This window comes from Schistocerca nitens, chromosome 11 (genome assembly GCF_023898315.1).
Source record: "Schistocerca nitens isolate TAMUIC-IGC-003100 chromosome 11, iqSchNite1.1, whole genome shotgun sequence".
Classification (NCBI taxonomy): domain Eukaryota; kingdom Metazoa; phylum Arthropoda; class Insecta; order Orthoptera; family Acrididae; genus Schistocerca; species Schistocerca nitens.
Genome location: NC_064624.1, coordinates 57,229,722 through 57,257,365, shown reverse-complemented (window position 1 = coordinate 57,257,365; position 27,644 = coordinate 57,229,722). Strand labels below are relative to the sequence as shown.

Here is a 27,644-nt window from a genome sequence, read left to right as displayed (position 1 = left end):
TAAAGTTTATGTGAAATACTGATGTCTGTGGTCCCTTTGCATTGTAATTAACTCAAGCTTCTAAGTTAATGCAATCAAAACAAATGGCCATACGCATAACATATTTTGATACAAACTCACTCATCAAACCATTTACATGCATATACATGTCGGTCCTGGTGGTCTAGTGGTAAAACATGTGCCTGGAAACTGGGAGGTTGTGGGAACAATTTTTTATCAGATCACTTAGTTTTCAGTCTTCCTTTTAATCCACCCTTCACATTTCAAAGCTGTGAGGAGTAACCAGAAACAGCACACACACTTTGGATTCTATGTTAAACTGTAAATCTTCTTTCCCTAGCTGGATACCTGGGGTAGGTTAAGGATATGCATGTCATCAAAGTGGTGTCTAACATAAGACTTGCACCAGGGCCTTAAGCCAAACAAAAATCATCATTATCATTGTCATTATCATCACCACCACCATCTATAAACACAATTTAATTTTGTACAGAACCCTTGGAGGGCAGTCATACTCGCACTTATCCAACTTTTTGGTGAATTTGTCCTTGAGGACTACATATTTCAATAATCTTCACATAATATGCTGCACGAGAAAAGCTCACTACACCCGTATCTATTTAATTATACAAGATGAAAAGTGGTTTAAAAATGTAAAGATGTGAGAATGCTCAATATCTGGCTGTGTGTTTACATGTGGTATATTTATTATGAGACCATAAATACACCTGAGTAAAAAATTAAAGCAACAAACAGAAATTTTGCAAGGTTGCATTTATTTTGCTATAAAACAATAAAAACAGGTAATTGTAAAGTAGAAATGATGTAAAGAATACAGAACATAATCAACTGCAACATGCATAATGGTAGACAAACATGTTCTTAATTTTTTTCCAACTTAACAGACTTGCAATACACACATTCTGACAACTGGTTAACATGCTCAGTAAAGGGTGTGACCACTTCTGGCAGCAGTACAGGCATGAAAATGGTGGAGTGCACTGTGAATGATGTCATCACTCCTATGTTGATGCAATAATGCTCATTCTTCCTGCATAGCTGCTTGTAAGTCTTGGCGAGTGGTTGGTGGATGCTGATGTGATGCAACCCATCTCCCTAATGCATCCCAGACATGCTCTAATAAGATTCAAATTGGGAGAGTGAACAGGCCATGGCATGTCTGCAGTATGTTCCATTTCCAGAAAAACATCAGCCACCCATGCTCTTTAACATCGAGCAATGTTGTCCATCAATATGAGGTCTTGGCCCACAGTGCTGCCCAACAACCATGCATTAGATCCCAAGATTTCCTCACTGTACTTGACAGCAGTTAAATCCTGCTGATTCACCTGTACAATTTCATGAAGAAGTATCTGAGTGATCAACATAATCCCTGCCTACACATTAGGAATCTTCCTTGATATTGGCCTCTTTACACAATGTTTCAGTCCCAAAATCGTATTCCACATTCCCTCCAGATGCAAGTCTATTGAAAATCACTCTCCAGAGCAAATTGGGGCTCATTTGTGAGAAGAACAGTAGCCCATCATTCAACCATCCAGGTGGCATGTTGACAGATCCACTCTAGAGGTTCCCTTCTATGAAGGCATACCAGAGGTAAACAGACAGCAGGTCTCCAACAATAAAGGCCACTCTGCTGAAGGCTTCTGTAAATCATTTGCCTTCAAACAACATGTCCATGGGATACTGCAAGGTCAGATGTCAGTTGCAAAGCAGATTAAAGTGGTACCATCATGCCCTTACAGCCAAATAACAGTTCACTCTTTCAAATGTCACACATACTTGGCCCTGTCCTCGTCTCCAGGACATGGTTTTGGTCTCTATAGCCTGTCACCTCATCCAAGAAACAACAGAACGATTCACATTGAGCCATCGGGTCACATCAGTTTGCGACTCTCCTGCTTCCATTCTTCCTATGGCCCTCCACAGCACAGTGTCTGTAGAGGTCTTCTCTGTGTCATATTGCACCATCTATGACTGTGTACACAGTAATTGTGTATGTGGGACTACCTTGCAGACACCACCCTGCTTCACAGGTGACTTGATGTCATTGCTGACATGGTTGTCTGTTGATTGGAATGCCATCTTCCATGCAGAACATGATTGTACTGGCATCTATTGACAGTCTGCATGATTATGTCATGAATTAGACATAGTATGGGGAAGTAGCAGTTGTTGCTTTAAGTTAGGACACCAGTGTAAATACATCAGCATAGGTTCAACATATCCAGCAGAAATTTGAGCATGCTAGTGTTTCGCCAGTGCATGCAACTGGCTGTTATGTGATTTTACTTATGTGATTAAAAAATAAAGTAAAAATAGGCACAGTGCAGCTAAGGCAGCTAGTCAATATCAATGTGGACAAACAACGAAATGAATGTATCTGAGAGGTTGTAAAGAACCTCCAGTATGGATCATCCTTCATTATGATGCCATGATAAACAACGCTCTGTAAATGTTGGTGGTCTGTTGGAATGACTGTAGCTACATGTGCTTAAGGTCTGGGCTCAAATCCTACATCAGACAACCATTTTTAGCAAGCAGATACAGATCCTCTACACATCTCGTAATGCAAGCTGAACAACAGAGTTGCACAGTGGTTGCAAATCCACATTAAACATGATGTCCCTTCGCTACCTACTTCAGGACAGTCAGTATAGATTGGGACTTGACAGAGGAACAACCCACACCAGGTAACAGCTGATGCCAGTTTGGTTTCTTACATGTGAAATTTCTTTCTATTAATGAGCCAATCATCATCTGAAGTAACAAGACACTTATCTCTTATTATATAGTAATATTAGATGTTGATGCTGGACTGGGATCTGTTGGGTGAGATGATGCAGTTACACTGTTTCATTGTTTCCCCAAGATTCCGAACTCCCAAATGTCTCGACAAAGAGTGTGTTTGTCAGTTCAAATCCTAATCTGGCACAAAACTTTCCATCATGTCATTTTAAGTTGAAGCATGTGCACACGAAACTACAAGTCACGAATGGTTTAGATTTTTATTAATATCTCGCCATGCGTTTTCAACTTTAAGGACTGGTACCGGTTTCAACTCCCAGACAGACATACAGATTTTGTCATATAATTTCATGTTCAAACAGGCCAATAATACATACTGGTTACAAAGAACTCTATAATCAATATCTCTTAATGAGTGGTCAACAACGATGTGCAAGTTTCAACTCCCACGCAGCACAGAAATTTTTCTCACATTATTTTCAGTTGAAACATGTGCGCATCATAAAGAAATAAATAGATTTTTAAAGTCTACTGATGGCTAGAAAACTATCACGATAGGTACCTTGTTCAAAGTTTTTCATCTCAACATTTCAGTTTGTCATCTCTCAATTTTTTATACCTAACATTTGATTGTGCTTGGTTAACAATCTGATTAGATGCTTGGTTTGAATCCCCATCCAACACACAACTCTATGCTGTGTCACTTCAAGTTTAAACCAGTGCACAGTTGGGTACTTGTGACTGAAACCTTTCTTAATACTTTTCTCTGTTAGTTGACAGAAACAATAGTTGCTGGATTCAGTCCTTGGTTCCAGTCCAGTGTAAAAATGTTCGTAACATGATTTCATGTTGAAACTTTCCTTTTAAAATATCATTTATTGTTATATGTTTTATTTTAGAAGTGAAATGGCTGTATCATCTCTAGTCACGTATTTTCTGATAACTGCATTACTGCAACAATAATTTGCATATGAATAGATAACCATACAGAGCAGTTATATCTTGTGGTCTCTTGTAGTACCAATTTTGCATAGTCAAATGACTGTAAAACAGAATGAGAGCGGAGAACTTTTAGTAGAGTTGCACTATGTGGGTTGCACACAAATTATGCGAAATGCAATTCAGATTATTCCAATACTTTTGAGCATGGTAGTACATGCAAAAATCCACATACACTAGTGTAATCATCCGGTGCCAGACTGTACTCCAAAGCTATAAAGTTTTGTTTACATAATCGAAAATGAGTGTACAGGAAATGTTCTATAAACATAAACTAGGCTCAGAAAACTTATCACATACTGGCCACCTAGTTAACAATATTTCTAAATTCTACTGCTTCATGAAAAAATAATGTAATATGCACAATAATCCATCTAACATTATAAAACTTAGCTATTCTAATAGGCCTTTTTTAAGAAGTCAGTCATTGAGGTTACATTTGTCTGTACAATAGTCATTTTTAGTCATTTTACACAGCACAGCTCAAGTAAGATACATGTCATAAGTTAACAGCCTTGTTTAGAGGAGTTTGGGTGCATTCCACTGATTTGCAAATTAGTCTAAATCAATCCACATTTGCTGAACAACTTAAGTGATACTTGGCTATTTCTGTGTATGAACCTACCAAGATTATACTATTTCTACAATAGTAGCTCTGCACAGAACACCAGCTTTCTAAGCTAACACACACAATTTATTTACTACCTGTATCTGTTATTATGTCAGTGACTTCAAGATGGTGACTTTGTCAAAACTGGTTTTTGATAAATAAATACAGTGTGTGGTGCAAGGTACTTCGTGCACCAATTACTTATCCCCCTTCCCTGCTCCAATCGCGAATGGCGTGTGGGAAGAATGACCATCAGTAAGCCTCCGCATTGACTCTAATACCTCAAATTTTCTCAATGTCATCATTCTGTGAGATGTATGTGGGAGGAAGTAAAATGTTGTCACACTCTTCCCAAAAATACTCTCACAAAATATCAATAGCAAACCTCTCTGTTATGAACAACAGCTCTCTTGTGGTGTGTGCCACTCAACTTTGTTGAGAATCTCTGTAACACTGTAGTGCCAACCAAATGATCCTGTGATGAAATGTGATACTTTTCATTGGATGTTCTCTATCTCTTCTATTGCTCCTACCTTCTTTCATGGATAAGTTACATTAAGCTTTTTTCCTATCAATCTCAGTCTGGCATCTGTTTTCCCCACTATTTGTTTTATGTGCTCATTCCACTTACGATCACTCTGGATAGTTACTTCTAGGGAATTTATGGTAGATGCAGTTTCCTGCAGAATGAGATTTTCACTCTGCAGCAGAGTGTGTGCTGATATGAAACTTCCTGGCAGATTAAAACTGTGTGCCGGACCGAGACTCGAACTCGGGATCTTTGCCTTTCATTGGCAAGTGCTCTACCATCTGAGCTACCCAAGCACAACTCATGCCCCGTGTGAAGTTTGGAAGGTAGGAGATAAGATACTGCCAGAAGTAAAGCTGTGAGGAAGGGGTGTGAGTTGTGCTTGGGTAGCTCAGACGGTAGAGCACTTGCCCACAAAAGGCAAAGGTCCCGAGTTCAAGTCTGAGTCCGGCACACAGTTTTAATCTGCCAGGAAGTTTCACTGTTTCCAGCAGTTCGTCAACAATAGTGTAGTTTTACAGTGGTGCATTTCTTTTCCTACTTATGTACAATATGTTACATTTTTTCATGTTCAGGGTTGATTACCATAACCTGCATCATTCATCAATCCTCTGTTGGCTGTATTGCAAATTGTTACTATCTTCTGGCATAGACAACTGCATCATCTGCAAACACACTAACACTCCCAACACTTTCTACTATATCATTTATATACATTGTAAACAGCAACAGTTCTATCACACTTCATTCTCAGTCATAATTATTTACTGCTTTGATATGTTCACTTTAGATGCAAGGTTAAACAATAATTTGAATATATATTACAAGAAGATTAACAAAGTTATTTACTTACACAGTAATCACAAATGGGAAATTCACTGCCCATGTTGTTGTTGTTGTTGTGGTCTTCAGTCCTGAGACTGGTTTGATGCAGCTCTCCATGCTACTCTATCCTGTGCAAGCTTCTTCATCTCCCAGTACCTACTGCAACCTACATCCTTCTGAATCTGCTTAGTGTATTCATCTCTTGGTCTCCCTCTACGATTTTTACCCTCCACGCTGCCCTCCGACGCTAAATTTGTGATCCCTTGATGCCTCAAAACATGTCCTACCAACCGATCCCTTCTTGTAGTCAAGTTGTGCCACAAACTTCTCTTCTCCCCAATCCTATTCAATACCTCCTCATTAGTTACGTGATCCACCCACCTTATCTTCAGCATTCTTCTGTAGCACCACATTTCGAAAGCTTCTATTCTCTTCTTGTCCAAACTGGTTATCGTCCATGTTTCACTTCCATACATGGCTACACTCCATACAAATACTTTCAGAAACGACTTCCTGACACTTAAATCTATACTCGATGTTAACAAATTTCTCTTCTTCAGAAACGATTTCCTTGCCATTGCCAGTCTACATTTTATATCCTCTCTACTTCAACCATCATCAGTTATTTTACTCCCTAAATAGCAAAACTTCTTTACTACTTTAAGTGTCTCATTTCCTAATCTAATCCCCTCAGCATCACCCGATTTAATTTGACTACATTCCATTATCCTCGTTTTGCTTTTGTTCATGTTCATCTTATATCCTCCTTTCAAGACACTGTCCATTCCGTTCAACTGCTCTTCCAAGTCCTTTGCTGTCTCTGACAGAATTACAATGTCATCGGCGAACCTTAAAGTTTTTACTTCTTCTACATGAATTTTAATACCTACTCCGAATTTTTCTTTTGTTTCCTTTACTGCTTGCTCAATATACAGATTGAATAACATCGGGGAGAGGCTACAACCCTGTCTCACTCCTTTCCCAACCACTGCTTCCCTTTCATGCCCCTCGACTCTTATAACTGCCATCTGGTTTCAGTACAAATTGTAAATAGCCTTTCGCTCCCTGTATTTTACCCCTGCCACCTTCAGAATTTGAAAGAGAGTATTCCAGTTAACGTTGTCAAAAGCTTTCTCTAAGTCTACAAATGATAGAAACGTAGGTTTGCCTTTTCTTAATCTTTCTTCTAAGATAAGTCGTAAGGTTAGTATTGCCTCACGTGTTCCAACATTTCTACGGAATCCAAACTGATCTTCCCCGAGGTCCGCTTCTACCAGTTTTTCCATTCGTCTGTAAAGAATTCGCGTTAGTATTTTGCAGCTGTGACTTATTAAACTGATAGTTCGGTAATTTTCACATCTGTCAACACCTGCTTTCTTTGGAATTGGAATTATTATATTCTTCTTGAAGTCTGTGGGTATTTCGCCTGTCTCATACATCTTGCTCACAAGATGGTAGAGTTTTGTCATGACTGGCTCTCCCAAGGCCTTCAGTAGTTCTAATGGAATGTTGTCTACTCCCTGGGCCTTGTTTCGACTCAGGTCTTTCAGTGCTCTGTCAAACTCTTCACGCAGTATCTTATCTCCCATTTCATCTTCATCCAAATCCTCTTCCATTTCCATAATATTGTCCTCAAGTACATTGCCCTTGTATAAACCCTCTATATACTCCTTCCACCTTCCTGCCTTCCCTTCTTTGCTTAGAACTGGGTTGCCATCTGAGCTCTTGATATTCATACAAATGGTTCTCTTCTCTCCAAAGGTCTCTTTAATTTTCCTGTAGGCAGTATCTATCTTACCCCTAGTGAGACAAGCCTCTACATCCTTACATTTGTCCTCTAACCATCCCTGCTTAGCCATTTTGCACTTCCTGTCGATCTCATTTTTGAGACGTTTGTATTCCTTTTTGCCTGCTTCATTTACTGCATTTTTATAGTCTCTCCTTTCATCAATTAAATTCAATATTTCCTCTGTCACCCAAGGATTTCTACTAGCCCTCGTCTTTTTACCTACTTGATTCTCTGCTGCCTTCACTACTTCATTCCTCAAAGCTACCCATTCTTCTTCTACTGTATTTCTTTCCCCCATTCCTGTCAATTGTTCCCTTATGCTCTCCCTGAAACTCTCTACAACCTCTGGTTCTTTCAGTTTATCCAGGTCCCATCTCCTTAAATTCCCACCTTTTTGCAGTTTCTTCAGTTTTAATCTGCAGTTCATAACCAATAGATTGTGGTCAGAATCCACATCTGCCCCTGGAAATGTCTTACAATTTAAAAGCTGGTTCCTAAATCTCTGTCTTACCATTATATAATCTATGTGATACCTTTTAGTATCTCCAGGATTCTTCCATGTATACAACCTTCTTTTATGATTCTTGAACCAAGTGTTAGCTATGATTAAGTTATGCTCTGTGCAAAATTCTACAAGGCGGCTTCCTCTTTCATTTCTTCCCCCCAATCTATATTCACCTACTATGTTTCCTTCTCTCCCTTTTCCTACTGACAAATTGCAGTCACCCATGACTATTAAATTTTCGTCTCCCTTCACTACCTGAATAATTTCTTTTATCTCGTCATACATTTCATCAATTTCTTCATCATCTGCAGAGCTAGTTGGCATATAAACTTGTACTACTGTAGTAGGCATGGGCTTTGTGTCTATCTTGGCCACAATAATGCGTTCACTATGCTATTTGTAGTAGCTAACCCGCACTCCTATTTTTTTATTCATTATTAAACCTACTCCTGCATTACCCCTATTTGATTTTGTATTTATAACCCTGTAATCACCTGACCAAAAGTCTTGTTCCTCCTGCCACCGAACTTCGCTAATTCCCACTATATCTAACTTTAACCTATCCATTTCCCTTTTTAAATTTTCTAACCTACCTGCCCATAAAAACTTATATTTTCTGTGAGCTCTACGAGCACACACGTACATTTGAGGTTTCCACAGTGTCAAATAATGTCACTCAGTCATCATCAACAGTTTCATATTTCTCCTCTTTAATGTAATATTCACTATGTAGAGAACTATCTGGTAGCATAAAGTTGTAATAAAAGAAAGATGATATACTCAGTTCAAATAGCTAAAAGTGATGAATGGCTTACCTGATAATCTGCCATGCTCAGTGGGTCACATTCATCGAGACAATCATTCTCAGATGCCGAATCCTACACCAATTGAAGAACAGTAATAGAAAAATGAATTAAGTATACTGAATTACCTACAATGGTTTTCAACACAAAAGAGAAAAGGAAGCTAGCCTCACTATTAGTTCGTTTGTAACTGCTCCATAGTCTACATGGGAAATTAATGGTGTAATATTGTATAAACTATGATTTGAAGAAGCATCTCAATTAACTGTGGATGGTATGTTACAGACAGATTACATTGCTGCAAGCACATATTGACATAGCATAACCATGTGTTTTGCAATAAATAACACTAGTTCCAGCACAAGGTGGCTTGTCCACGCAAGACTTCCAAGAGGACCTCAGTAAGCATCACAAATTCATTCCAATCCTAATATACTCGTCTTGCCCTGCAATTCATTGATCTTTCGATCAAGTTGCTCGAGCATGTCCTGTTCCCTATTCAAGGAGAATGCCTCCATATCACGAATATATGTGGACCAGTGGCATAACTGGGCCTGCAGCCACCCCCTCTGTTTAGGAGTCACATTGCTCCCCTGGAGAAACATAACATTTCGGAGCAAGTCCTCAAATCCCCCACTAATCAAACTTATGGTGTCACTAACTTGCCCTATGACCTGCCCAGAACTTGCAAGCAGGTTATGCGATGCCCCACACAATTTAGCAATTAATTCGGGCACCCCACCCTGTATGTGTTGCTTCCGAATCCAGAGTTCATAAATCAATTGATCATTTTTAACAGACCGAGCCCCAGGCAATCACGTTGCCCTATGATGATGGAAGTCACCGAAATATAACAATCAGGAATTATCACAAACAGCAACACTTGGCAAATAGAGGGATCAACAGCAAATGCAAAAGAGTGAAGCAGTTAGTTTAAAGTCCCCCCACTGATCAAAGGGGAACAATCAGTCTCTGCTACCATCTGATTGTACTCTTTCTACGAGGTCAAACTATTCTCCCAACCAGTTTCAATAACAAGTGACAAACAAACAGTTATCTTTAATGGTAATGATAAGGGAAAGGATTAATTTGCCCCAATGCTTCATTTTAGATTTTGCATTTATTGTCACACCTTTCAGTGTAAACCACAGAACAAGCACTTGTATCAATGAGAGAATATTTGCACTTGTAATATTTGCTATATAACTTAAGAATGCATAAACAATAGGAATCTAAAATTAGTCCTTTTTAACAAATATTTTAAGACCCTAAACAATAAAGATCAACAGTTAATACAGTCCCATAAACTTGAGCAAGGATCACCTTTTCAGTCTCTGAATGAAGTCAGTAGGTGATATAGGGGACAATCAGACATACATTAAATGTTACACTATTAAGGACGATCACTCATTAAGAATTACAACCACAAATTAAAGAAGATTCGTTTAAAGCAATTAACATCAATAGCAAATAATTAAGTCATGTCTCAGCAAATTTATCAAAACCAAATCTTTCAGTTCTATAACAATGTTGGATCATGGAATACGCTGGATTGCCGACACAGAAGCTTAAATTTTACCAAACAGCAATTTCTCCAGGCCTAGAACTATCTTAATAGTGTACAAGACTCAGGTTATCCAGAACTATTCTAATATGCCTTTCTTGGGCATAACGGTGGAGTAGATAATTAACCTCTTATTTCATTCTCCTGGAACATTGAGCTGCAATAGACACTAGGGCAACTCTTACCCCAGTGTGGCTCGGGAAAGAGGATGGCTCCACCAGGAGGAGGAAACATTTGCCCGAACTGGAAAGGGAACTCATCTAACACAAGCCACTAGGTTGGACAAAGACCAGTTGGCGATTTTTAATCATTAACAAAAGCTTGCTGGCCAGCAAACAAAATTTACAGAGGCAAAGGAAGCTTTATTGGTGCTCACAAGAGCTGATAACTTCTGCAAATGAGATTCCAGCAGAACTACCACTGTAGTATCAATATGGGACTTTGGAGCTGAGGAGAGCAAGTCAATAATGGTCTCTACCCAACAGGCCCAACATTTCAGACAGACTGAGCAACTGACATCAGTCATGGCTAGGCAGATTACCAAATAGAAACTCTAGCACTACTTTAAATATAATTCAATAGAACACTTAAATGACACCAGGACTAAGCTCCTTAACACAAGAATATATACACAATAACAACCAAAGTTAAATATGCCTACATACTAAACACAACAGATATTGGCAAACATCAACATAATCTAGCTTTTCAGACATCCATAAAATTAATTGACTTTATCTCTCTGCCAGACAGTACAAGGATATTTAACATTTTACAATGTGCTTATCCAAACAGTGACCTATGCCGTCCATGGGAAAACAACGGTTTGCAGAAGGACCATAGCCAAAAAATTTTTTCTTTTTTATTTTTTTTATTTATTTATGTACTTATTTATTGTTCCGTGGGACCAAATTAAGGAGAAGTCTCCATGGTCATGGAACGAGTCAATACATGAAATTATAACACGATATTAGAAACAGATAAAATGAAATATAAAAAAACATATTCAGGTGACAAGTCGTAAGTTTAAATAAAGAAAATCAACAATGTAATACTGGAATTTGTTTAATTTTTTAGCTCTTCCAGGAGCTCCTCGACGGAATAGAAAGAGTGAGCCATGAGGAAACTCTTCAGTTTAGACTTAAAAGAGTTTGGGCTGCTGCTAACATTTTTGAGTTCTTGTGGTAGCTTATAGAAAATGGATGCAGCAGAATACTGCACTCCTTACTGGACAAGAGTCAAGGAAGTGCATTCCACATGCAGACTGTTTCTTTACAATGTGTGCCTTAAGTCAGTATGGTGTACAAATGCACGATCATGTAAGGGGGCAGTAACACACGCGCAAGGTAATTTCCGATTACAAACTCAAAGCAGAGAAACGTTGCCCCACAATTATTAATAGCTCCCACAACACTGGGAGATTGGCCCTGCCACACAATGACCGTTGCACTAACTAGAAGAAAAATCTTACTTTCAGTGACGACACCACCTTCTGGAGGTTATTGGCAGCAGCAGATAGACTTCATAGCTTCCCCAACCCATGAATGGAAACCAAATGTTGTCCACAGATATACGGACTCTTGTTTCCTCATGCCCCGGGTTTTTGGACCCATCCAGACTTAGTATAGAGGGACCGAGCGTCCCACTGCAGAACAGTCGTCCAGGGCTGAACACTCATCTCAACTGCCTCCTCCGCTCTGGGCACAGCACACAGTGCCTCCTCCCAGTGGGCACACTCGCGGAGGCTCCACAATGCCCTCTAGGAAAGCACGGAAACTCCAAACAGGAGGAAACCAAGGGAGAAACAGGAACTGTGGTAAATGACATGGTTCACATACCCACCAAGGTATAAGAAGACAAAGAGCTGAATGTGGCCTCCAAACAACACTGCACTTGCCATTTCTCATCTACACAAATCATTCCCCAAGCTTAAAGCAGAAATAAGTTGAAAAGAAAACACAGGATTAAATGAGGATTGAAGCACAGACCTTTGGATTTGTAGTGTGACACCTTCGAACAATGTGACATGTCTATTCATCATCAATTTTTGATGTATGCAGGGCTTGGCCAGACATGAAAGTTACAGAAGTAGGAGTTGCAGATCGCCAAGACCTTAGAAAAAATAGTATTTTTGGCATAGGCTGAGCAAGGCATGAGCCATTTATGTTAGTTTGGTTTCCAGGCATTGGTTGGCACTTTGAAAAGAGTACGGAATGGTAATCTGAAAGTCATGGGGTCAAGATCCTATGTGGAAATTTATTTCTTTTTGTTTTTAATTTTATGCCAAGCTCTATATCTCCCACAAATTTTGACAAACATGGTGATGATGAGTAGGTGCAGCCCTGCACCCCACTGTTCATTGAGTCTGACTGTAATTGGCTCTGTAGTTGAGTTGAGAGTTTCTTTTGTCTCAAAAAAGTTTGGACTATTTCACAAAAGAACTTCAAAGCTACGGGTACAGTGAGGGCACACATATGGTCAGAACTTGGGTTCAGTTGTTCCAGAAAGCAAAAATTTAAATTTCACCTAAAGATTTAAGTGTAATAAGCCTGCCCATTTATCTGTGATCTGTCATGTACATAATATAAGAATATGCCACATGCAGTTGAATGTGTGTTTCTCTATAAATACTACTACTTCCCTTTCACAAATTCCAAGATCCACTATGTGCAATCAGCCTAAAACTAGACCAGAGATAGTTATATTTCTGAGAAAATAAATATTTACTAGACCTTAATGTATACAAGCAACTTACCTCCTCTTTCTTAACTCTGATAGGATCATATTCAGTACTGATGAACTCTTCATATACTTCAATCTGTAACAAACAAAGAACATACAAGCTGAGTATCATTGCTCATGTGGTATATGCACACACTAAATTCATGAAGCGAGGAAACTTTTACATAAAGTATAAAATATGACTCAAGATTAAAGATTTTTGTCAATGTAAAAAAATTTGTTTTTTCATTTATTCATTCATTTACTCACTCACATACAACATTTTGTAAAGCCCTACATGAAGGTAAGTTTTGAGAGGTGAGAAAAATGGCAAGACACACACTAACAACATGAACAGGCCAGGACAGGTGATATCTGTAAAGTACACTAACAACCTAATATCACTTGTGCTAGTCCACACACATTGATAACAATAGATATTACTTTTACATTACCTGATTTGTATATGCATATTATGTATGTAAAAATATTCCACCTAGCATGTAAGAAATGTGAGACACGTGAAATACTCTAACAATTCAGGAAGAATGTAATAATTCCAACTCCCAAGAAGGCAGGTGCTGACAGATGGGAATATTACTGAACTGTACGTTTAATAAGTTGTGACTGCAAAATACTAACATGAATTATTTACACAAGAGTGGAGTAACTTGTGGAAGTCAACTAAGAGTTCATTTTGGGATCTGAAAAATGTAGGAGCATGTGAAGAAATGATGACCTTACAACTGATCTCAGTAGATAACTGAAGAAAGACATGCGTCTTTTTACAGTATTTGTAAATTTAGATTAAATAGACTGGGAAACTTTGAAGGTGGACTTATCTACATTGAGTCTAGAAAGTTGACTGCTGTTATAAGAGTTGAAGGACATGAACCCAAGGTAGTAGTTGAGAAGGGAATGTGACTGAGTTGTACCCTATCTTCCCATTTTTTTCAGTCTGAACACCGGACAGGTAGTAAAAGAAACCAAGGAAAAAGTTAGAATAGAATTAATGTTCAAGAAGACGAAATAAAAACCAGTGTTTACTGATAAAACTGTAATTCTGTCAGACAGAAAAAGGCTGGAAAGAATAATTGCACAGAAATGATGGAGTCTTCAAAAGGGCTTATTAGATGCAAATAAATATCCACAAAAGGACAACAGGGATGATGGAATGAAGTGAAATTAAATAACGTGATGCTGAGAGAACCAGATTAGGAGTAGCAGATGATTTTCGCTATTTGAAGAAAAAATACCTGATGATGGCCAAAGTAGAGAGGATGCTACATGAAGACAAGCAATAGAAAAAATATATCTCCACAAAGAAGTTAACATCAAACACATATTTAAGTTAGGAAAACTTTTTTGAAGGTATTTGTCTGAAGTGTAGTCCCATACAGATGTCAAATGTGAATGATAAACACTTCAGAAAAGAATAGAGGCATTTGAAACATGATACATGATGCTACACAAGAAGGCTGATGGAAGGTGCTACATCAATTTGGGTAGCAACTGACTACAAGAAGCTATCATTTTGAAGGACACATCACAAGGAATTAAGAAACTGTCAACTGGGTAATGGTGAGAAGTTTGGGGGGTGGTTTAGAAACTGTTGAGAAAGGAGGCTTACTACAGTAATCAGATTCAAATGGACATGGCTAGCAGTAGTAAGTAAGTAAGTGTCATGTGACTAGGGTCTCCCATCAGGTGGACCGTTCGCCGGGTGCAAGTCTTTTGATTTGAGCCACTTCGGCGACTTGTGTGTCAATGGGGATGAAATAATGATTAGGACAACACAGCTTCCAGTCCCTGAGCAGAGAAAATCTCCAACCCAGCCGGGAATTGAACCCAGGCCCTTAGGATTGACATTCTGTCATGTTGACCACTGAGCTACCAGGGGTGAACGCTAGCAGTAGTTATCCTAATATTTTGTTTCTGAATGAAGCACTGCTTATAAATCAAGGGCAAATCCATTTCTGCATCGTGCAAACTGGTTAGTTGAAAATCCACACTGACAGAGAGAAAAGGATAAACAACTGTGTTCTGTCAACATGTGGTATATGCTTTGGAGGGACTGCATCATTTGTCCTTGTTTTATTGATGGAGTTTCTACAGTTTGTAACATATGTCGCGTCCGTTTTAGAGTCCACTAGATACAAAACAATCCACATAATACCATCATGACAAATCTTCTATCCACGCAGCACAGATGACTACAGATCTTCATGTCACAACACTTTGAGACCATTCGACTGATTGCTTGTAAAATATGAAATGGCCTGCCCACTCACCAGCCATAACACCTTTGGTCTTTTACGGGCAACTTACAATGCAAAATCAATGAATCCTGTGGTCATGAAGCACCATGCAACACATTTTGTACACTAGAACAGAGATTAGTGGGACCTCTTCACCTGACAGTGGGACAGAGGCGGAGCAACATATACTATTACTAAGACCAATAGTAGCTTTTATTTGATGGCAAAAGAATGGCAATTGCTGCTAAGATAAACATTGTTGGATTCACTAGACAGTCTTTCATGACTACCTGACTTGTCTGTCTGTGCTAGATTAAGGGTTAACCTGTTACCTGTGAACCAATTTCATGCTTCTTCTGTTATCCTCCAGAAATGTGTAGTATTATGAGTCTTGACCCTTTTTCAGAACATGTATTATTAGCAAATGTCACTGAAGTGTTTTCTATCAATACATTGAAGTCTTATCAGATTTGTGTTACATCGCTCAACACCCACAAATTCCCTCCATAGCAAACTGTCTGTTTATCAAACATTTCATCTTCGCTGTAGTGCAGTGCTGTGGAGGAAGAAGAGAACATGAGCTGGTCAATATAGGCAATTGGGATGGGATCGTATTCAAAAAGTATCTACCCTTCTCCACCTCCAAACACACAACCCACTACACATTATATTGCTTAGAAGAGGTTTGCAGCACTGTCACCATGTATTACTATCTGATCATGTTCCACATGTTCCACCATTATACACTTTGTCGGACTCTCTTTAGGATATCAGAGAAAAAAGTAAACAATACTGTGTTTTTTTTTTAAGTCTTCAGCAACTAGAAGCGTTAAAAATTACTTAAACAAGTTAGAAAATTCGTCACATTGTTGGCTATAGCTTAGGCAAAACTGCACCTTTCCATATTTACTCATTGTGAATATCTCTATTGTGGACTGTCTCATCCTGCATGCAGGCGAAATGAGCATCAAGAGTTAAGCATAATTAACATAAGTGGAGCCAAATATTTAAGTAAATTACAGAATGAGTGGCTAAAAAGGTACATTTTTAAAATCCTGCCTGATGTCAACTGCTAAACTGTAATAGACTTTGAACCAGACTCCCAAACTAATTAACTGTAAACAGATATGCTTAGTCCATATGGAAATTACTTTAATTCCAGTACTGTGATTTTGACTCACATTTCAGACTACTTTCATCATTATTACTAACAACAAATAGACATAGTATCCAAGGCCCTGGCAAAATCACAATATTAAGAGGATAAGTCTTAACTTTTAGTTCTAGTAGACATTACATACTGATATAACATATTCTGTCCACTGTAGAGAAGTCCTTATGGAAGACTAACAGCTGTTATTCAATATTATGTTACCAATAACCTTCTGAAGAAAAGGGGGAAAAATGAGAACATGGGAAGGGGGATACAGATCTATGGTCACAGCACACTTGCATACATCCACTTTTATAAATGTGTTTTACCACAGCATATTGCACTCTTTCAGCAAATACACCTCAACTCACTGGCCAACTGCAAAGATAACCAAACGAGGTGGGGTACTATAAAGTTGACACTATATTTCAGTATTTTGGCTGAAATAACATCATAAATCACAAATTTTACTTCTTTTTGATCTGAAGATTTTGTAATCCCTTCTATAGTTTATAAGGCAAAACTAAAGTCTAATGGAGGAATGGTAATACCTGTATAAGTGTATTGCATCTCCTTTCAACAATTCATTTCTTACCCCCTTTGTTTACAGCTAATGTTTGGCTTATAAATTCAATGAATTGTTCCAATGACTTGAATTTAATTTCATCTGCTTCACTGCTACACTCCTCAGGGAGATCATCATCATTTGTTTTACAGAGTTAAGAAAATTTCTTTCGAATAATGCCCAAACTTCTTTTGTCTTGTTCTTGTAATTTTGAATTTTTTAGGCGTAGTGCATAGTTTTGTCTTTCTCACAATTCTGTAATTCTACTTGAAGTGCACTTTGTTTTGATAAGAGTTAGTCCTCTGAATTATGTACAGCTCTAAAGCTCACTCTTCCTGAAAAGACACTTTGATCTCTGTTGTTAATCATCCTCTCTAAGGGGTGGGAAACATACGTTGCACGTACACCATGGGTGGTACTGATGATCACCACCATTCCAACCTTGGATTTTCCTCAAATAGGTTATTCTTTATTTATAGGCTATAAACTGTAAACACAGATAGAATAGAATTCTGAAATGAATGTCATGACACAGGGAGGTGTAACTCTTCCAGGTACCAGGAGTCTCACTTTCCTCATTTGCACACAGAAGCCATTTTGTTCCATGGGTCTGTAGGGGATATTTTATACATAGACATTGTTTCTCATTTGGGACTTTGTAATAGGTGTAGTCTTGAATAAGTAACTGTAAGGTAATTTCAGGTTCACTGCATAGACCACAAAATCAGCAGTAAAAAAAGAAATGATTGCTTTCAACACTTTGATGGCACATTTCTTGTGTGTTTTTTGTTTCTGTTTCTGACTGCACTTTTTCATTTTATAATGGTGGAAATTTTACAGCTAGTAACACATGAACACATGACTACGGCTGTTGGTTCTGCAGCAGATTCCATTATTGCTTGTAATACAATTTTCAGAGTTTCACTTCTGGGGAATCAGCTAACAACATATTTCATTGTTTTGCACTCAGCAGTACTCCATCTGAAGTGATGGAGTGTGAAAAGCTGGGCCCATTTCATAAAATCTGAAAGAATTGTTTAAAAGGAGGAAAGAAATATGCACCAAAATGAAAGTTGGTGAAGCCCCCTTACAACTTATATAACTACTCATGAGAGAGAACATACCTATGAAGATCTATGCATTTGGGCTCCTTAATTGCAAACGAGATGAACAATGGTAATTTCTGCTTATTCAAGGTGGTTAAGCAGAATCAAGCAGTCATAAAATTACATAGTTTACATTTTGTGGATGTTTCAAGGTGGTGTCTTTATAGGATATACTATAGGGAAATTCAAAGCTAATGAGAAGACAAAGCTTATTGTTATCTAAGCAACTGCAGCATGTACCAGTGATTAATCAAAGGTTCAAGTGAGAACTGTGTGCAGGCCATAACCCACTACTTCATAATAAAACATGGCGTTTTCTAATCTCCAATGCTATGACACATTTGTGCACAAATGGTACAAGTCTTGTGTCAGTCTTCAGGAGCCTCAGGGAAATTAGGACCAAAAAGAAAGATAACATGCAAGGATCTTGTAACTGACAATGTAGAAAAAGACATGCTACTTACTGTCAAGAAGACAAGTTATGTTGCAGACAGGCACAATTAAAAGAACTCACATAAATCTTTCAGTCACAGTCTTCACCAGTAAAAGACACAAACCATTCATACACACAAGCAAGCACACTTCATCCACACATGACAGCTACCTCCAGCATCTAAGGCCAGAATGCAACTATCACATGGTATGCAAGCAGCAGTCTGGAGGGGGTGGGGAAAGGGGAAGGGGTAGTAGTGTTGGAGTGGGGGGGAGAGGCTGATGCTGTCTGGAGTGTTTAGGGACTAATCTTGTAATTAATTTATCAAAGTATGGAGAAATATGAAACACCAGGTTACAACATTTTGTTCAAAACTTCTTGCTGTCTGGAGAAAATAATTCACTGCTTTTGTTGGACTACTGGGCTGTACATATCAGCTATGTCTTTCTGGAAGATGACAAAATGACTTGATATTTCATGAATTCCCTAGGAATAATTAATGTGATTCAATCCTTGACAAAAAAATTTCTCAACAGTAGTAAGTAGTTTTCAGAAAATTGTTGGACAATCTGAGACAGCTAGATCTCCATCATTTCACATTTATCAGCAGAAAATTATCTTTCAACTTTAGTTATTTGTGTTGTAAGTTTTCAAATTTGATCAAATATGTCTAGTAAACAAAACAATATGCAGAACAGAGATCATCTCAATTTTATCTAAATAAAACTAGCAATTACTGAGAAGTGCTTACTGCAGTAACTTCCATTTTTGTTAAGTGTGCCTAGTGCAAGGAAAATGTTTCTTTCTGTCACTCTGTGAACATTTCTTATTTTTGTGACAACTATAAGGAATAACAAAGGAATTATTTCATTGTGAGTAAAATGTGCAAATTTCAGAATTCATTACTATAACTGTTCTATATGGATTATTTTAAATTATGTATGTGTATGTACTATTCCAGTTTAAAACAAAGAATTCCTAATTGAAGTGATGGAAGAAATGTAATGTAAAGTCAAAATGTGCCACGAATTTCATTCTCTGTTAGTCATCTTTGCAATAATACATATAAAACAGTTTAGGTGTATGTCATATTTGGTAAAACTTAAGTGCTTGTAATTTCCATGTCTGTCTGTAGCCCTGGATTGTAACACTATTCTCTCTTGTCACAATTACTTCTGCTCATTCACTGTTCCACACACTAGTCAAAAAGTGCCATCAATAGTAGATCAACATGTGACAAAAAATATTAACTTCCACCATTTTTCAAAAATATTTAAAATTTGTCCTAGCAGCTAAAATTTTCATGGTTCATTTCTCCTGAAAAATTTCCACATGGGTTCTGAACTGTCAGAGTGGATCATTCCCTTGTGGGTTTTTTCATTTCCATGCAAAAGTCTATCAATGGACCATCTGCTTTTGTTTCACACAAGAGAGAATATTGATACCAAAGCATTTTAGTTTATCAAGAATAATTTTGTTCTCCACACAAGCAAAAACCTTAGCAACCCAAAAGGATGATCCAAGTAGATAGTTTTTCTTGTTTTGCTCTATTGAGACTTCATATGAGAGGTTGTAAATGATTTTCTCTGGAAAACATCACTTATTAACAGCCAATTCTATAACTAATACAATATGTATGCAGAATTAGCCATACTGTGTATAGGTTGGGATTATTGCATCACCCTATGTATAGATGCAATATGAGGACAGGAAAAAGCTGTTTTATTTTCAGCCAATTTTGCCTCTATTTTTGACAATGTTTGTATTATTGTATGCCAAGTTTTGTGTCTTTTTGTTAAAGTTTGATTTTAGTTTGTGATGGGTTATTTTTAAGTGCTTCGTGTTGTTTATTTCTGTTTTCTTTCATTGTTTTATTATCTTTGTTGCAGATGATAACTATGAATTACAATATGTCTGTTGACATCAGATTTATTTACATTACTGGAGAAAGAAAACATTTTTTTAAATCTTAAATTTAATATATTAGAAATAAAATCTCTATCCAACCATACACTTTAAAGTTTTTTAAATGAATACATTGACACAATTTTAAAATTCTCTCCTTTAGTATTATACCATCAACCCAACATTTTGCAGCAGTATGAAAGCAGCTGTCCAGAATCTTTATTTGAACTCAACAGACAAACTGCCTTCAGTCCATCATCATATGTTTCACAATATCTGCATCTCTTGTTGGCACAGAAATTTTTTACTATTAAATTATGAAGGGATGCGATTCATTAGCTTGGATCAGTGGCTAAGAGTTGCTCGCCAAGATTGAAGGCAAAACTCTGTGATTCAGTATTTGCTTCACTTCTGCCTGAATTATTTGTCACTTCTAATTTTTCAGAAGCTTATTTTCAAAATGTCAAATTATCAAAAATTTGTTTACCCATATTTATAAAGAATCATTCAAGCTCATTTCACTTGGAATACAGGAAAACACATTTCCTAATATTTACACACAAGTTGTACAAAACTGACTTGCTATGGAGAGATCACAAATGCAATTCAACATCTGAATAGTATGCTGGTGAAAATATGAATATAACCAAATATAGTACTTGATTTTCACAAACCCATAAATCAACATGATGCTTCTGTCAACCAGTCACAACACAGGGCATAAATCATACAAACATGACTGACATTACACTACTTGGTAAATGATGTTTGTGATGAATAGCCCAATCTGTTGCGTAGCCCAATGTCTAGGTTGTGTTGAAAGGTGGTAATTTGGTTATGAGTTGGCAAAGCCAATAAATGTGATTCCATAAAAGCTATCATCCTACTCAGTAGCACGACTTAAAAACCATCAATTTATCTTATATGCTGATAATGATATTTGCATACCATCATATACTCTGTCTTGCAAGTGGCTGATAGACGCACAACTACCAATGTCATATTGATACACATGTCTGCAAAGCTGAAATGCTGTATTTGATAGTTTTCATATTTATAATTGTGTACAAAGAAAATATGGAGTTTACTTGATGCACCACATTAAAGATCTCTCATACATGCATTACTTTTTATTCCATTTGTTGTCCCAGTATCTCTACATGTAACATCTGTGATTAAAACTGCTATCAAACTGGAGTTCATTGGAAGCATCATGTTTTCATTTTACAATACATCTAGAGCTGTAGTTCTTTACACATGACATGAACTGTCATTGAAACATTGCACACGAATCTCAGCTCACAAAAAATTAAAAACCCAATGTCAACATTCAACCACTACTGTCTTCACATTTATGACAGTGTTTCATAAAACTGGGACAAGACTAAATTTCATTAATTTCATAAAAAGTGCCATTTGTGTTATGTGGCTAAAAACTGTCAATTTCTCATTACTTTTTGTGCTACTGTGTACACAAAACTGTTCTTTCCCTGTTATCTATGATGTACAAAAATTATTGTCTTCCTTTAACTATATACAACGGATGTTCAATAAGTAATGCAGCACAATTTTTTCATGGGAAATTATGATTGAAAAAAATGAGGGATTTGCTATGGGACATCATAAACATCAGCCAATTTAGTTTAATGATGTTCTGATATGTGGCAGTGCTATATGTAGCCTTCAAAAAGGCATTTATTACAGAGGTGGGTTCCAAGCAGAGAGCTGTCACTGAGTTTCCTTTGGTGGAAAACCAGAGCATGGCAGATATTCATAGGTGCCTGAGGGATGTCTTCAGAGACACAAGAATGAAGAAAAGCACAGTGAGCTGCTGGGCAAGGCATCTGTCTTCATTATAAAAAGGGTGCACAACCCTCATAAAATCCAAGAAAAAACTTCACCGTGTTCGTTGCCAGAAAAATGCAAATGAACTTCACTTTCTTCACGACAAGGCAAGGCCTCACAAAAATCTGTGCACCTGAGAGAAGCTCACAAAACTTCATTGGACTGTTCTTCCTCACCCACACTACAACCTGGATCTTGCACATTACAACATCCATCTGTTTGTCCAAATGAAGGATGTACTCCATTGGAAGCTGCACACAAATGGCAGAAAGATCATTGATGTAGCAGCATGTTGTCTCTGATGACAACCAGTAGAGTGCTACCATGTGGGCATACAGGTCCTCCCAGTATGGTGGTGTAAGGTCATTGCACTGAATGGAAATTATGTTTAAAAAAATAAGATTTAGTAGGAAACAAGTGGGGAATAATATGGTGTATTGACATCCTCAATAAAATCAACTTGCTTTCAGAAAAAAATGTTCCATTACTTAACTAACTTTCATACACAACTGCACATACTTCAGCACAATACATGGTAAGTCATCAACTGAACAAGCCCCAATAGACACTAACAATGTAAACATATCGGAAGGCCAATTATTTGAACTGAAAGCTAAAGTTAACTGCATAGTGGCATCAACTGGCAACTCAGGCACAAATATATGATTAAAAATATTTGCAGTATAAAACAGAATGAGGTAAAGCTCCCTAAAAAAGAAAATGAGTAAAAAATTATTTAACTATTGATATGTAAGATGGAAAAGTAGGATACATAATGCCTCTCTGTAGTTGCCATCTGCAATGTACAGTTATCTGCCAGAACAAAATAACAATTAGATCAAACTACTACTCGCCAAGTGTGAACCAGCAGTAACAGGAACCCCCAAGAAACTAAAAGCAATAACAGGGAGAAGGCATCAAAACAGACAAGAAAATATTTGGAAAAATGCTTTATTATGGAAAGAGCATTTTCATTTAAAAACTGTTCTATGAATTTTTTCAAATTTGTAAAAATCACAAACTCACAAAGCTAATCCAAATGGCATCCTTTAGGAATATAGTGACATAATAAGATGTTGATCTGTGTGTCATACTTTATGTGAAAAATTCTTTTTTTATATGTGAACCAATAGCTGTTTTATAACTATCTGTGTTACAAAGTTCTCTAAAACTGACATCAACATACATGTCTCTCTAACTAATATAGTATATTAGCATCTCATTTGTTATTAACTATTCATTCTTGAAGCCCTATTTTATGTCAAAGCTTATTATAATTATTGAAGCCCATTCCCATTTGAGTCTTGGAGGAAGAAAGAGCAATACTTTCAGACACTTTTACTGTAAGACCACACATTTCTTTATTTGTATTTTGCATTTGTCATCTATAGTGCTCCTTGTAGGGTTTCCAAGGGTATGGGATTTTGTTTCATATGGTATTGATCTCTTCATCACTCATTACAGAGAGATAGTGATCAAACTTTTTTGTCATTAATCCATGACATGGAATTCAGTTTTATCATTATAGATTCCTACTTAAAACATTTGTGTAATAGCTCTTGTGCCTGTACTTCTGTCACATTCAAAGCAGCTATCAATAGGTATTACTTTTGTAACCCAATGTAACAGCATAACATATCAAAAAGTTATTTGTTTTTATGCACAACTGAACATATAATACACAAAAATTTATATTTTAAACCAATTAACTACAACAACTAAGTATTCTAAACACTGATATAAAATTTTTATTTCGTGTCCCTCAATTTGACATACAGATGGAGCAGATGGGCTAGTGTGGGTCATGCAGCGCAGCAGTGCAAGAAGCTATTGGGGCAGTGCACACTCCATTTGTATAGGCACAACTGCTCACCTGGGTGTCTACTTGTTGGCAGCTATAGGTCGGATCAGCCAGTTCTTTAGCTGACGTCATTAACACACACCTGACTTGCACATTGCACCATCCTCAGGGATCTGCGTGCTAGTTGTTTTCCATCATATGGGCTGGTCATGTTTGTACTTTCCTTTGTGCCAGTCTCTATGCTGGTGTCCCAACTCCCTGCTCCTCTGCTGCCCTCAATTGAGAGCCAGTTTCAAAGACTGTACAGAAATGTGGGGCAAGCACCTGCTTCAGTCCATGCTGCACTGTTAAGTAAGGTGTATCATTAACCGAGCTGATATGGCTGCCTTGCTATTGTCCAGCAGTGTGAGGTTCTACAAAATAGTGCAAAATTTGAAACCCTCTACCAAGCTCAAGAAACTTACCTTTGCAAAACACCTCAATGTCTCTCACTCAAGTGTCCCAAATGTGCTACCTCATATACGGACTCACTATATACAAATGTGATAATCTAACATGTGATCTTGAGGTGCAAACTAGGGCATTGGCCTTATCAGATCCTCCTTTACATGAAGTTGACCTGATTGCTGAATCACATGTACTATGGTAGCAGCAATGGATGTGCTTTCCAACAACTGACAGGGGGAGAAATTAGATTTGCACAGTAAGCAGACCCCTGGTGCCCTGTGCAGCTGACCAGCCAACCTTGCCTTCTGTCAAGTAACTGTGCAATGACACCAATGACAACATGTGGTGATATCACAACACTACCTGACTTTCCCTGCAGGAATCTCAGTGGGTACAAGTATGTCAAAAAGTTGTGATCCCCATTCATGATGTTGGTCGGACATCCAGCGCTGTTCTTCCTCCGCTCCCGTTTCTGCTCAAAGAGAAAGTTGGCAGTCCTAACATGAGTGTCATTTGGTGCATATTAGACAGGCTTGCTTATTCACAGGCTCCACGTGTAAGGTATGCTGAAAAGGAGGCCATTCGGTATCCGTTTATGACAGTCGTCATGCTGCAGGATGGTCTTCAAGAGTCCCAGAGTTTCCACAGGACTTTGAGGCTGTTTACAATGCCCTACAAGCATTGACTGAGTGTATTCCGTTGACACTGGTGGTGGATGGGCAACTGATTGAGTTTTAGGCAGATATATGGGCAACAGTCAGCCTAATTAACTTACAGGGGAAAATAGCGTAGTCAGCTGTCTGATGCAGTGAAAGCTTAGCAGGGTGAAAAGGAGGGGATGCCTATTTAGCCTTAGGTGCCAACACTCTTATAGTTTCTGAAAAAATTCAATGAAAGTTTCATTGTGACAGTATCAGTTCTCTTGTGTAATGTATATCTAGGTGAGTTGGAAACCAACTGCCCTGAATACAGTTTTGAATTTTAGCACCATGTGTTCAAATCCAGTCTCCTGTATTTTTTCCCCTCTCTCTTTTGTTGTCATGGAAATATGTGAGTTCAATATCTTTTCTACCATCATGATGTAATTATAGACAAAAGAAGAAAGCATTTCAAATACTTGTTGTATTGTTTATCATCAGATGTAGTATTAAAGAGAGATTTATCATCACAGCTGACATGGATTAACGCTTTCCAAAAAACTGTTACCAACAGTATTTGCTCCTCTTATTGTCAGAGGCAAATACGGTCCTCAAATCCACCAAGGCTTAAACCAATTAGTGGTAGACAACATAATGTGTACGCAACAGCCATAAAATCAGGACAGCTCACAAAAGAAACATATCATCAGTATTTGGAAAAAGTTTTGCGATCGTATGTAAAAATGGAGCCATTTCTCTACATTACTGAATCATACAGTGAGCAAAGTGGTCAATTATATGATTGGCTCTTTGTCGATGAAATCAGAATACTAACATTTTCATTAAAACGTCTATCGGCCATAGTGTATGTCATTATGTTAACCCTGTAGCATATCCTTTTACTGACGGGTGAAGAACAGCATTTGACAATTACATAAGTAATCTCTTCTCATTACACAGAGAAGGGAAATCCCAAGTAGAACTGAAGCTATTACAATACACGGCTTCATCCATAATCAACTGCAGGCTCCAGCTTTCAAGAAAATGCTTTCACACACATAGTTTTCCGCAAAATTCTTGCCTGTAACCTCCCCCTCCCTAATCGGCCTACTGGATTGTGATGTAATTGATCATGACCAGACATGCCTAATGAAATTTTACAGTGAGTAAGGCTATCATTATCAGCAGAAAATAAAGCCGGTTAGTTGGAGGAAAGTGTACAACAGACATTTCTGAAGGAAGAATCTATTCTGCACTTAAGGAAAGAAACTGATGATAACTAGAACATAGGTGGAGTACAGTGCAATCGCTCACAAACAGCACGGAGGAAAAGGGTACAACATAATATTTACTACAAAAATCACTGATAACACAAAGTAAACACCGATTTACTAAAAAGGGGATAATTAAATGGTCACCAGGTAACTACGGTAATGCATCTCCAGCATCTTGAGAAAAGTAATGGCAAAGAGATTTAAGCAATAATCACTGGTGTGGCAACAAGATTGTCATGCTTTTCCACTGCACAATTCATGAGAAAATACATGAATCAGAAAGCACTGAGTTTGCAGTTACTTATTCTGGAATACTAAATTTTGAAAGTAAAGTTAAATGAAATTACTGGTTAAATAGATGACTGGCTTAATTTAAACTTTTCACGTAAAAAAAAAAAAATACTTTCAGAAACCTCAGTATAACATAATGCAAAATTTAGAAAAAGCAAACAATTTACTTTTGAGTAGTGAAAGATTGAACTAACTTTACTTTACGCAAACGAGCAATTGGTTTTACTTTTAAAATAAAAACAATAAAATACATGCCAAGACAGATGAAGTCGCTCGCTAAGCTAAACACAGAATAAAAGAAATTGTGAAATCTTTATTTGTGCTGCATCTTTAGTTATTAGTTTTTCCAGTGAAATTGTAGTTTAAGTAGCATCAGTCATGTAATACAAAAATGAACAGTTACAGAGGCAGAAAATTTAGACCAAAACTGGTCGTTAGAAAAAACAAAAAACTTATAGTAAATATTTAATCAAGTTTCATATTCTTATGACACATTGTGATTGCATGGAAAGGAAACCAACCCTGCTTGGTAATAATGTCTCAGGACAATGACAACACAGGTGCCCTACAGGCTTGAGCTATTGCATGTTATTATTCAAGTTATTCACACTTTGTGAAAGAAATGTTGCTGGGCAATGTCAATCTAAGTTTATAATTTTTCACTTAACAGTCTTACAATGTTGTAGCTTTGCGGACGCCTAAGTAAGTAGCCAACGATAATGCTAAGCTGCCATTATTGTTGTTGTTGTTGTTGTTGTTGTTGTTGCTGCTGCTGCTCGATGAAAACCCCAAGTCATCTCCAGAGCCACGAATA

General features: G+C 37.5%; 1 protein-coding gene across 1 annotated transcript in view; it reads right to left on the bottom strand.

Annotated features, from left to right (window-relative positions):
* Nucleotides 1-27,644, bottom strand: part of LOC126213272 (zinc finger protein 99-like) — a 108,758-nt gene that overhangs the window by 54,729 nt on the left and 26,385 nt on the right. Inside the window, exons 5-6 of the mRNA XM_049940934.1 lie at nt 13,149-13,211; nt 8,842-8,904 (exon numbers count right to left, since the gene is read on the bottom strand). Of these exons, the coding sequence (XP_049796891.1) occupies nt 8,842-8,904; nt 13,149-13,211 (126 nt within the window). The remainder of the gene's footprint in view (nt 1-8,841; nt 8,905-13,148; nt 13,212-27,644) is intronic.